At 45.8% G+C, this 12,343-nt stretch overlaps 1 protein-coding gene across 2 annotated transcripts; it reads right to left on the bottom strand.

Annotated features, from left to right (window-relative positions):
• Nucleotides 1-4,125: 4,125 nt before the first annotated feature.
• On the bottom strand, nucleotides 4,126-11,992 carry LOC123080985 (putative disease resistance RPP13-like protein 1). Of its 2 annotated transcripts, none has more exons than XM_044503945.1 (5): nucleotides 11,546-11,992; nucleotides 9,572-10,738; nucleotides 6,266-8,629; nucleotides 4,785-4,907; nucleotides 4,126-4,691 (listed from the first exon to the last, which is right to left on the bottom strand). In XM_044503945.1, the coding sequence occupies exons 1-3, from the start codon at nucleotides 11,813-11,815 to the stop codon at nucleotides 6,314-6,316; spliced, it is 3,753 nt and encodes a 1,250-aa protein (XP_044359880.1). In that variant the 5' UTR covers nucleotides 11,816-11,992; the 3' UTR covers nucleotides 4,126-4,691; nucleotides 4,785-4,907; nucleotides 6,266-6,313. The 2 variants fall into 2 exon arrangements, with proteins under 2 accessions (XP_044359880.1, XP_044359879.1); XM_044503944.1 differs by having other exon boundaries at nucleotides 4,785-4,887; nucleotides 11,546-11,990.
• Between the last annotated feature and the right edge of the window lie 351 nt (nucleotides 11,993-12,343).

Genomic DNA, 12,343 nt, shown 5'->3' with positions numbered 1-12,343 from the left:
CCTCCATCATGGTTTGGCACGCCCGCATCTCCTCTGCTATATCCGGTCTCCCGTGCGCCTTGGATTGCACCGCCTTCAGCTCCCTCATGTGGTCCATCCACTTAACGTCTCGTCATGGATCGATTTGTCCGATCTCACCATCTCTGCAAGCGCATCCGCTCGGAATCTTCTTGTGCCACCGAGCGAGCCTCGCTCGGAAGTGGCGCACGCAGGGAAGGACAAGGGCTGTGGATGATGACGGCGTGGCGCGCGATCCTTGACGGCGACCAGGGGCCATGGTGGAGCAGCGGAGCGGCGGCGGGAGCGCTGGCTAAGGCGGCTGATGCGGTTGATCTGGCGTGGGGGGCGGGAGCGAAGGCGAGCTGGGGTGAGAGCATTTCAAACGACCTCTTTATTTTGGAGCAACAAACATGTGCCTGTTTAAGCTCACGTACATACGTACGTATCCATGGGTTTGCGGCGTAGAACAGCAAAGGATATGTGTCAAACACACGTATGTTGCCTAGCTAGACAACTAGTTCACTAGCGAGGCCAGCTACGCATAGGAACAGAGACGGTGTGGTGCCGATTCGTTTTCCTACCTAGCCGCCGCCAGGAGCCAGGCGACTAGGGAGGCAATCTCCTTCCACCGATCTCTACCGGCGAGAGCGCTGGCCCCCTCTCCCTTCGGCTGCCGCTCTGGCAGTAGGAGAGAGAAGGGACCCCGTTCCTCTGCTCTGTAGTTAGGGTTTGGATTTATAGATCATGGTGCACCGTTAGGGCGATGGGAGCGGCGCCCGGACAAATAAATCTACCTCAACTTCACTCCCACACCGGTGGTGCGTTTCATAGCGGCGTCTCAGAGTTGATGGCATCATGTATTTGCTGATCCTTTAGATCGACGGCGTTAGGGTTCATGGATGGTGCCGACGAGGCGGTGACGGCGACTCCATCAGGTGTCTCTCCTTCTGCTCTGTCCCCGTTGCTGCGGCGTTGTCTCCGACGTCATTATGGAGCAGAGAGGTTTTGTCATCCAGGAGTACGCATAGACGGGCGAACCAACCTGTGGTTCGGATGCTTAGAGGGACAGTGGTATCCTCAGCCCACCGGGGTTAAGTCCTGGTGCTCGCGATACTCTTGGATTTATTTTAGGATTTTCGGCGATGTGCTTTCAGTGAGAGGAGACGTTCCCGTCAACAACGAGGCACCTACAGTGACTTCGTAAATCTCAAGATGATATGCCGGCTCAGTCTCTCGGAGCTGCTTATAGGGGTAGGGTGTGTGTGTGCGCGCGTTCATAGGGGTGAGTGAATGTGCGTATACGGTAACTTCGTAAATCTCAAGATGATATGCCGACTTAGTCTCTCGGAGGTGCTCATAGGGATAGGGTGTGCGTGTGTACGTTTATAGGGATGAGTGTATGTGCGTATATATGAGCGCTTGCATCTGTACTGTGTTCAAAAAAAAAGTACACATATACGGTTGTCTATGCAAGTGACAGCTGGAAGATGGTGCATCTTCTGCTGGGTTTGTGGTTGGAGGATGACAGTTCTGGTTTCCTCCTCCATCGTCGTAGTCGGGGGTGTCTGTTTTGAAGTTCGATGGCGTGTCCGGGAACACGTTGCCCCGGTCTGATTCTTTCAACGGCAATGGTTTTGCTTCAGGCAAACTACTTTGAAGATCCGTAAAGCTGCTGATCAGCAAATGAGCCGCGTCGAGCTCAGGTGAAGAGGTGATCTGTCTTCTCTTCCTTAGTGAAGAGGGACAAGCGCTGATTTTTTGTATATCATTATCTTATCTTTTTAGTCCAGTAATGTCGATATTTACATGGCTTGTAAGTGAATCTTTATTTTATTAATGAGAGACATATTACTACACAAAAACATAACTAATTCACTCGGCATTCCGTAGCAGGAAAGCTCATCTTGCATACAAGCTCCTAAGAGCATATTCAACAGGCGCGCTTTGCCTTAGCACGAAATAATTCTTTTACAACACAAAAATAGTCTTTTTGTGAGTGGGAGCGACGAAGAGGTTTTTCAGATGAATAAAAACACGGTGCCCAAGCCATGGTGCCCAAGCCATGGTTCCCAAGCCGGCGGCCCCACCTACAGCAGCCTGCGCGCACAATCCGGTGCCCCAAAATTGCAGCGCACACCCGTGAGCTAAAGCTTTTTATGCGCGCTCTATTTTACCGCGTCTGCTGAAGTGTTGTTTTTTGTTTTCGGCGCACAAAAATGACTGTTTTCAACACGTGAGGCATTTTTAATCGTCTGTTGAAGATGCTCTAAGAGCATCTACAACGAAAATGTACAAATAGTGTCACTTAAATGCCTGTTCGTTTTGACCTCTCATATTTGCTTGCATCTATGCACACCCCCTAGTCGACCCCTTATATTTTCAGACATTTCAACATTTGCTTGCATCTATCCACACCCCCTACTTGATCCCTTATTGTTTCAGACATTTCAACGAGCACCTTGTGAGCGGCATCACCAGCGCACGATGATCGATGAAGACAAAGGACGAGAAGAAAAGGCTGGCAGCCGACATGCAAGCCATGCCCGCACGCAAGCCAGCCAACATGCAAGCTACGCACGCACGCCGCCGTCTGCACGCACAGCGGCTGCGCACACCGAGGCTGCACCCGCGCCCCGGCAGCCCGCGCGCCCGTGGCTGCGCCCGCCTGCGCCCTCGTACACGGCTGCGCGCGCCTACATCCGCGCCCGTCACCACTCGGCTGCGCGCCCGCGTTCGCGCCCCGGCGGCTGCGCGTGCCCACGCCCGTGCCTGCGCCCTGGCGGCCAGCGGACGGCGGCCGCGGCGACGTCCAGCACGCCTGCCCGCGCCCCGGCAGCCAACGCGCCCTTGGCTGCACCCGCCTGCGCCCTTGGCAGCCGCCGCCGCGCGCCCGCGTCCGCGCGAGTCGTCGCTCGGGCTGCGCACCTGCACCTGCGCCCTGGCGGCCCGCGGACATCGGCTACGCACGCCCGTCGCCGCTCGGCTGTGCACGCCCGCCCCCGCCCGCGTCCGCGCCCTGGCAGCCAGCGCACGGCGCCTGCGCGCGCCCGCGCGTGCGCCCTGGTTGCCAACGCATGGCGGCTACAGACGCCCGCGCCCCGGCGGCTGCGTGCACGGCAGCCAGCGCGCCTGTGGTCGTCGTCGCGGGGCACCAGCTCTGAGCTCGGGAGATAGAGATGACAGAGGAAGAAGGCTCGAGTGACTGCATGTGGGGTAAGTGGAGGTGCCCGGGCGTGACCGGGCAGCCTCATATTGACCCCAAATTTAAGATGGGTTTGAGGTGCGCCGGTCAGTCCGGGCGTTTAGGGAGTTGGGTCAAATTTTTTTGATTGGATGGACGTTCTGGGCGTTTAGGGAAAAAATAGGGGGTCGGGCTGTAGATGCTCAAAGCTCCTAAAGAAGCAGTTCTTTCTGAATTTGACACCTGAATATCACTTCTGAACTTCTCTGAACTTTCACTGTCCCTGGCAGAAAAACAGCAATGTTGAGTGACCACAGGCCGGCCACGGCACCATCAGGGAGAGGCTAGACAATGGGGAGATGACGTGCTGGCGCCGCGACACAAGTACATGGATGCATATGCTCCAGAAAAGGGGACCGGCGGCCTGCGTGCTGACCGCCGAGCATTCATTCCACAGCTGCTCTCTTCTCGAGTGAAGTGCATCATAGGCCCTCGAACTATTTCAGAGGTGTCACATAGGTCCTCGAACTATGAAACTCATCATTCAGATCCTCAAAGTGCAATATGTGTGTCATCCTTGTCCTCAAACTATTTCAAAGATGTCATGTAGGTCCTTGAACTATTTCAGAGGTGTCACATATATACACAATTATTACACTTCAAGGACTTTTTAAGACCTGGATGCCACTCTTCATAGTTTTAGGATCTACATGACACCTTCGGAATAGTTCGAGGACCTTGGGTGCGCTTCACTCTCTCTTCTCTTCTTGTTTTCCAATCTAGTTTCATGGCTGCCTGTCCAATGGACAGACAGACACACATTAATTCAGTCCAGCATAACATTTGGGTCACATCACTAATCTTCAAACAATCAAGCAAGCTATTAAACTTTAGCAACATAGCAACGGGAACAGCCATGCCATAATCATTCTCGACAGAAAATATAACCCAAACAAAATATACTGATGGAGGGAGACAGGGAGAGTCAGCCATGAAGATTAAAACGTGATGCGTATCAGAGGTCCATGTCATGCTATCAAGCCTTATACAGCAAAGTCACGCTATCAAGTCTTATACAGCAAAGTGGAATGAATAGTTAACTTTCTTTTGGCCAAAATGAATAGCAAAGTGATTTCACAAGCTATACATATCACAGTCCATGAGCGACCACAAAAAGGGCTAATAATTGATGACACAACTCACAATGTAACTTCTGTATGAACGCAATCTAATGCATCAGAATCTCAACAGGCGCTTAAACGCCAAGGCCAAGCACAACAGGGGAACGCCATGAACAGCGGGGGCGTCTTCCAGGTAGAAGTAGAACGATGTATTCAACCTTTTCTGTAATCCTAATCCACACTTGAACATAAGGGCAAGCGGAACAGGGGAAGGCTGCAAATCGATGGGGGCGTCTTCAGGACTTGCAAAACATAAGGGAAAGCTATGATAGAGGATGCTGATGCCGTTGGATAGCACGGATGGCCGAAGGTGACCAGCAGGAAATTACCTGAAAACCTCCCGTTAAATGTTACAGTTAAGAACAGATGAAGTCAAATAATTTAATAACAAAGTGGGCCGCATCACAAAAAAAAGCGGTCACCTTGCTGGATTCATCTTGACGGTTCGAGAGGCTTGTTTACGGTTGAATTTTGCAAACCAGTTACAAGTGTAGGTGCTCCTGATGATCACCTCTGTCTCCATGACTGAAATGCAAAAATATCCCCTGTAAGCATAGGAGCAGGTCGGTACTTTTCTGTTATTTTCCACCTTAATTTATCGCAAGTTTTGAATAACAAGGCTTCGTTTCACAATGCAAGAAAAACACTTATGCGCCAACGTATATGAAACTCTAGGCGTTTTTTCATGTAAGGATTATGTAACGAATTACATGCAGCAGTTTTGTTTCTACTTTTTAAGACAAACTACCATCATGTTGCTTTCTACTCCCTCCGTCCCATAATATAAGAACATTTTTTACACTAGTGTAGTGTCAAAAACGTTCTTATATTATGGGACGGAGGGAGTAAGATTTTTGGGTTTTTATCATTTATGCCACTAGTTGTGTCCTACTACTCAGTTTTGCCATTAGAAGTTACAACTGCTCAAAAATTCCATCGTTTTGTGAGATGCTTGCTAACAAATGCCATTAGACACCTCAAAGATCATTGTTCCGTTAGGTGTTTGCTCAAAAAAGCCATTAGACAGTGTTACTATCAGGTCAAAACCATTCACCATGTAATATGACCAAAATATCCCTAGAACCATATGTCAGCTCTCTCTATCTCATGATAATAAGTCTGGGCCCCACTTGCCAGGAGTAAGCAAGCGAATAAGTTTAGAGGAAAATAAGAACACCGTTGGGGATCGAGTGGAATACACACTTTATCATAGTGAGATAGAGGGAGAGCTGACATGTTGGTCCATGGGCATTTTGGTCATGTAACATGGTAAACGGGCTTTGAGCTAATAGTAATGGTGTCTAGTGGCATTTTTTAGCATGCGCCTAATGGAGCGATGGCATTTTACAACTAGTGGCAGAAATGATAAAACCCAAGATTTTTATGCTCCAATTCATCAAACAGGAAATTAATCTTAGAATTAATTTAATTTTGCTAGGATGTAGCCTATGTGTTTCTGATTAGAAATATGCAGTCAGCATGCAATCCTATTTCAAATAATGGACCTGCTGATCACCCCAAAACAAAGGACCCATCCTTTTATGCTATATTTTGGGAAACAAGGTGTCATTTTTTAACATAAAAGAAACAAGAATGAATTGCATACGAAAAAGTGGACGCTTCTGCGTGAAAGAACATTTCAAGAAATCGAAACATTTTTTTGGAGGAGAATCAGACAGGCAGAACAGAACAAAACCAAGCAAGGACATACTTTGAAGAGAACATGCCAGAGCACAACTAGAAACAACAAGGAATTGGCAATCAACGCCAGCAAATGTGTTAGCAAACCAAGCGAACAAAGGACAAGAGAGAATTGGCATAGGCCAACCAAGAACGATGGAAGAAGATTAGAACAGCAAAAGAATGTGTCACTCAAACCAACAGCGAATGGAGCAGTACATACCAATATATTGATGTGAGCGAGATTCATCTTGTTTTCCCCTGATTCGCACTACCTCTGTAAATGAGGGCAGTTAATTTTCAGTTTCTTGAGGTTGGTGAGTTGTTCTATGCCCTCCGGCAAAGACCTGATGCCCTCACAAAAATTGATCACAAGAGTATTGAGACAGGTTAATTCTGTCAGCCAATGGGGCAACGATGACATGCTGTTACAGTTGTACAGTTTTAGCTCTCGTAGCTTTCTTAGTTTCCTTATGCTCTCATCCAATTCCTTTATCCCTGTGTATGCATCTATGCACAGCCTCTCAAGGGATGTGAGCTCACCCAACCATTTCGGCAGTTCTTCATGTTCCTTGCCTGTTAGGCTTAGACCTTTGAGGGAAGAGAGATGTTGGATTATCTCTGGTGTGCCGGTCAGATCACCACACCGTTCCATCCTTAATTCAGTGAGGCCAGAGAGATGGCCAAGCAGTCTCCACTGATGCAGAGGCAGCTCGCAGTCTGCAACAGCCAGTTCAGTAGTTACTAGAGAAGGAGAGCTGGTGTCTGACATAGTACACTCTCCCCATGATGAAAGTGCATTATCACTCTTACTTATATACCAACGTTTAGCTCTTGGAAGAAGCGATTGCATCCTCAGTTTGGGGCAACTTTTTATATACAAACAATCAAGCATAGGGAACCTGAGGTCGTTCGCACCACTGGAGTCTGATGCACTCCACTCTTCCAGATGTTTCATATCGTAGAGAGCTAGCCATGTCAGGTTTGGCAGTTGGCTGAGCCAGGATGGAAAACTGACACCATTATACCATTGTATAATCAATGTAGTTAAACTGCTCGGTGGCTCTAGTTTCTCCAACAACACTTCATCATCCACAAACCTCTGAGCATCTTCAGTCCACCGGAGAGTCAAGTCTTGAAGTCTTTCCTTTTCCATCAACTTTATACACATAGCTTCTTCCGCCGACTTCACTTTTTCAAGTTGGATGATCTTCAGCTCAACAGGATTCATGCCTTGTAGGAGAACAAGGTTGCTGCTCGATTTACCATCACCAGCATGCACGCCAAAAAGTGGTAATGATATGGAACTAGCACTGAGCTGCGGTACATTAGAAAGAAGCCAGCATCCCTTAAAATATAGCATCTTCAAACTATCAATCGTACCTATACTTTCTGGTATCTTTGTAATATTGCAGTGTGAGAGGTTCAGTGTGTGCAGCTTTCTAAGGTTACCGAGACTTTCAGGTAAAGAGCAAATAGCATCACCACTATTAGACAAATCCAAATGCTCTAGATTGGAAAGGGTACTAATATGGTCTATCAAACGGTCAATTTGACATACAGGTGACTTGTCAAGTCTATACCGGAGGCATGCCGATAGATTCAAATATTGAAGATTGGTAAATCCAGAAAAAGCTTCCGGTATATAATTAACCTCTCTGCACTTCGATAAATCAAGATGCACCAAACTTTTCTGGTTTCCAGATAACCATGACAACTCTTTGAGACAATAAGAACCTGATAGGTTTAAAAACTTGAGTTTATTGAGGTTGCCCAAAACTTCAGGGAGCTGTTCGAGGCAAGAGTGACTTGAAGATAAGTTCGAATGCTCCACTTTGGTGAAGGCATCGAATAATTTCGTTTTTCTACAATTAACATAAGAGCTGAATGATAAGTTCAAATATTGCAGCTCAGATAGGACACCCAAGGATGCGTGTAGATTTCCAATAGATCTACATCCTGACAAGTTCAAATATTGCAGTTCTGTGAGGCTCCCCAAGAACTCTGATACATTGCAAACACAAACGCATTTTGACAAATCAAGATGCACCAATTTTTTTAGCTCTCCGAAGGATTTTGGAAGTTCTCTCATTCCCGAACAACCAGATAAATCAAGATACATCAGGCCTTCAATTTCTCCAATCGACTGTGGCAGTGTCAAGATGTTAGAAGAATCACGGAGACTGAGGTAATTTAATTTTGATAGACTGGTTATACTATTGGGAATCGTTGCATCATGTATTCTGGGAGCGTTAAGATACCTCAACCGTTTTGATCGATCAATAGAATCTGGCAACTTATGTACGCAACACTGACTTAAGTCCAAGACACGTAGGGACTTAGCAGATGGAAATGCAGCATCATGAAGTCCAATTTCAGCAGAGTCCATAAAATGGAGTGCTCTTATCCTGGGTGACTCCAATCGCTTGTTACAATCATCGAGCAATGCAAAGTGGCAGTTGCTTCCCCCAAGGTTGCCATCTTTGCTAGCGACGAGAATTTCATCGTCCATTACCGATCTGGCTAGATCATGCACAAGATCATGCATGGTGAATAATGTAACATCGTCAGGATGCACTCTAGCAGTCTGCAATAAAAGCAATTAGTAATATCAGATTTGCACTAGCACATATAGTACATACTATAATGTCGATGAAAGTATGTCCTTGTGTGCCCTTATGCGGTTCAATCGATTTAATTTAAATAACAGAACATATATGGAAGTATGCCACCGTAGCATTTTTTGCAAGTAATGTAAATTTGATTATGGGAAATTCCCTTGCACTTCAGAGTTTGAAACCCACCCTCCAAATGTCATGAGGCCTCCAAACCCATGTCATTGACTCTTATATCTTAATCCTAGGCAAGTTGCCCCTGTCAGAGTTCTAGCCAAATTTTCACTGGCATGACAATGGTTATACTCAGCTTCCTAATCCATGATAATCATTTAACTTTGGCTTGTGCACAGCAATTAAAAATACTTTTATGCATATTACACATCAAATCTTAAGTATGCATTTTAGAAGAGCATACATCGAGAAAGAAGGGAGGAAATAGTTACTTGTACTAATCAATCATGCTAGTGGAAATAAGCAAAAAGGCCCAGCAAGCGAGAAGCTACGTTTATGCAAGATAGAGAATCCCAAGGGTGATAAGACCAACTTTTCTTCATGAAAATTTGAATATTAGCTTTCTTGCATATGGAAGTTACCTTCCGCCGCTAGCCATTACTTCTACAGGATATGTTTATTTTTATTTGCATGCCATAATAAAGTCAATTGCCAAGATAATCAGGAATGTGCTTTTATTGAGCTTGGATGTGTGGTGGTATGGGATGTGCATTTTGGAGCATGTTGTAAACTGAATTAACCACCTAAACCCTTGATATATTATCTTGCCATTTTTCACAGACAGAATTTGTTGCCATTTCAGTATCACAGACTGTGCATGTGTACTACAGAAATAGGCATTGTGTGAGTTTCCTTACAAGACTATAATGTTCAATTGTACAAGTCATGTAGAAACTAACCAGTGATGACTTTGAGTGTTCAAGGAATGACAGCCCTAAAAGCTCCGTAATGTATTTCTCGCCGAGCTGATGACTGGAGGATGTTCTGGTTGGCTTGATAAAATCAAGAGAAATCCACTGGCGAATTAGATCATCTTTGACAATCTTGTGACCTTTTGGAAAGATTGCACAATAGGCAAAGCACAGTTTCAAATATGAAGGCCTGGAACTATAACTTAACCTCAAGGATGCAATCACCTGTCTTGAAGGTGTATCTTCCGAGTCTGAAGCAGATAGAGTCCAAATATCACTGTCTCTCACTGACTCCCATTCAGGAGATGTTGGCATAGAATTTAACATGTACCCAAGTGATTGAGCTGCTAAACCCACACCTCCACATTTCATTGCAATGTCCATTCCAATCTGCTCCAGCTTAGCTTTGTCATCTTTTTCTTCAAAGCCACTCTTTTGCTTTATTATAGTCCAACACATGTCATTTGTCAGTGGTGCTAATTTGTGTGGTCTGGTTGACATTTTCTTTGCAATGCTTTCATTCCGTGTGGTTAGTATAACAACCACCTTGCTTGCCTTCTCAACCATTAACATAGCCTTCAGATCATCCAAAAGAAAATCACTGCCCTCCCACAAATCATCTAAAACGATCAGAATCTTCTGCTTTTCAGCAAACAGCTTTTGAAGAGCAATGTGTATCATCTCCCTGTTAGTGTCTTGACTCGTATTACCTGAAAGTTGTGATATTATAGAATTACCAATATTGTTCAAGTCAAATGTCTGGGACACATAAACCCACACCCTTGAGTAGTCTTGGAATTGGGAATTATTATTGTAGATTAGTTTGGCCATGGTTGTCTTGCCAAGGCCCCCAATACCATATATAGGAAGAAAGGTGATTTGTTCTGTGATGCCCTTAGATACAGAAGCCAGTATTTTCTCTTCCTCATCAGTCCTCCCAATGATCTGTGCCTGCAGGGTCGATGATGTTGTTACACGTGTATCGGTAACTTTCTGCTTATTGGCACCAGCCCCTGGCATTAAGTTGAAGGCCTTGTGTTGAGCTGTGATCTCCGCCACATGCTCTCTCATCGTCTTCATCTTATTAGCCATTTTAATCTTGTGAACAGTTGTGAGAAAAGGGACCACAGCAGCCAATTTCTTCCTGCGGGAGACCTGTAAGAGATATTTCCGTTGATCTGTTAGTACTTTGCTAAATGTTTGGAAGTGTCTCGGTAAATGAGCATGTCCATGCTACCAGCCTAGCTGCATTATTGTCTATCATAACCTTTTTTTTAAGTAGTACTGTAAAGACTGTACCAATCCTCACTGTTAGGGACCAAGATGAAGATAGATTCTGTTATACAATGCGCAGCGAATGGTATAACTATATGACCAGATGAGCAATTTATTTTGCGAAGTTCCCCAGTTAAGAAAAAGATGCCGACACCCAATAGGGGGGTCATCTCCGACGCCGCCTCCAGCTTTGGCTCGGTCCAGATGGGGCCTTCCTGCCTCCTCCTGTGGTGCGCTCAATTATTTTTCTAGAGTACCAGAACACACTTTTTGCGGGAGGGAGTACAAGAACAATTAGAATGTGAAGAAATCTGCAAAGAACCTCTAAAGAGTACATTTTGACTCTTCTTGCTTTCTTACCTGAAATGAGACTGAGAAGGAGGAACTTCAATGATCTAAAGTATTTTACAACACTTCATAAACAATGTTCCTAGCTTGAAAGTAAAGACTTTGGCTTGTCATAAAGAAAATCGTTGTGCTACCAAAATCACGCATTCAAAGCTTCCAAGAAAAAATCATCATAACATAGGTGCTTTAGTTATTTTTTAAACTAATTTAGTACCATACTTACAGTACATAATAGGCTGCTAGTTACCTTCGCGTACACAAACAGATACTAGTTAAAACAAGTTTGACAATAAGATATTATAGCAAAGAACAAAGAAGAGGGCCTGGAGTTAGAGTTACCTCCCCTGCTTCGGAATCATCAAGCATGTCGGAGATGGCGTACATGGCGTCCTTGAGCCGCTTCAGCCACAGGCGGACCTCGTTGTCGGTGATGGCCCGCCTCTCGGCGTCCAGCAGCACCGCCTCGACGCACTCCAGTGTCTCCTTCATCGTGCGCAGGTCCTTGTCGAAGTTGCGATGCAGCTTGATCTGGCCGCCGAGCACGGAGCCGATCTGATCCCCCACCACCTTGAGGAGAGCAGAAGCGATTAGCCCCCCAAGGTGCGCCATGGCTCCTCCTGCTGCTCCTAAGAGGGCGTCAGTCTCACCGTCAAATGTTGGGATGCGTGTGTGGGGGTGGTGGGATCAAAATGCAGATCTAGATATGTTCATTCTCATCCCTGTCCGCACAAAGGAGGAACAGAGCGCGTGGGTGTTGTTGTGGGTGGAGAACTCAATTATTGAAGGAGCATTTGTTTTCGCAGTACTTTGACCTTTCATACAGCACTGACTTCTTCTCGTTAGGAGTATACCGCTAACTTTGTTCTAAAATAAAAGTAGTTTTATATTTCTAAGATTTTGATTTTTTTATTCAAGATTCGAGGACACAACGCTCGTTCGCCGCGTGTGGCTTCCGCAAGCGACGGGCCGCGTCGCCGACTGGACGAGGTCTGTCTTTTGCTCAGCCCTGCTATTACCTCCGTACTGGTTTATCAGTTCTCTTTGTATTTTGTGGCAAATTTTAAACTTAAATTTAATTAACAAAATGTCCTTTTAGTAGTTTGCTTCTCCGGCGGCCCATCTTCGGGCTACCCTACT

The sequence above is a fragment of the Triticum aestivum genome, chromosome 3D (assembly GCF_018294505.1).
Source record: "Triticum aestivum cultivar Chinese Spring chromosome 3D, IWGSC CS RefSeq v2.1, whole genome shotgun sequence".
NCBI classification, from domain to species: domain Eukaryota; kingdom Viridiplantae; phylum Streptophyta; class Magnoliopsida; order Poales; family Poaceae; genus Triticum; species Triticum aestivum.
Note: the sequence above shows the minus strand (reverse complement) of the source record. Positions and strands in the feature narration are given on the sequence as shown.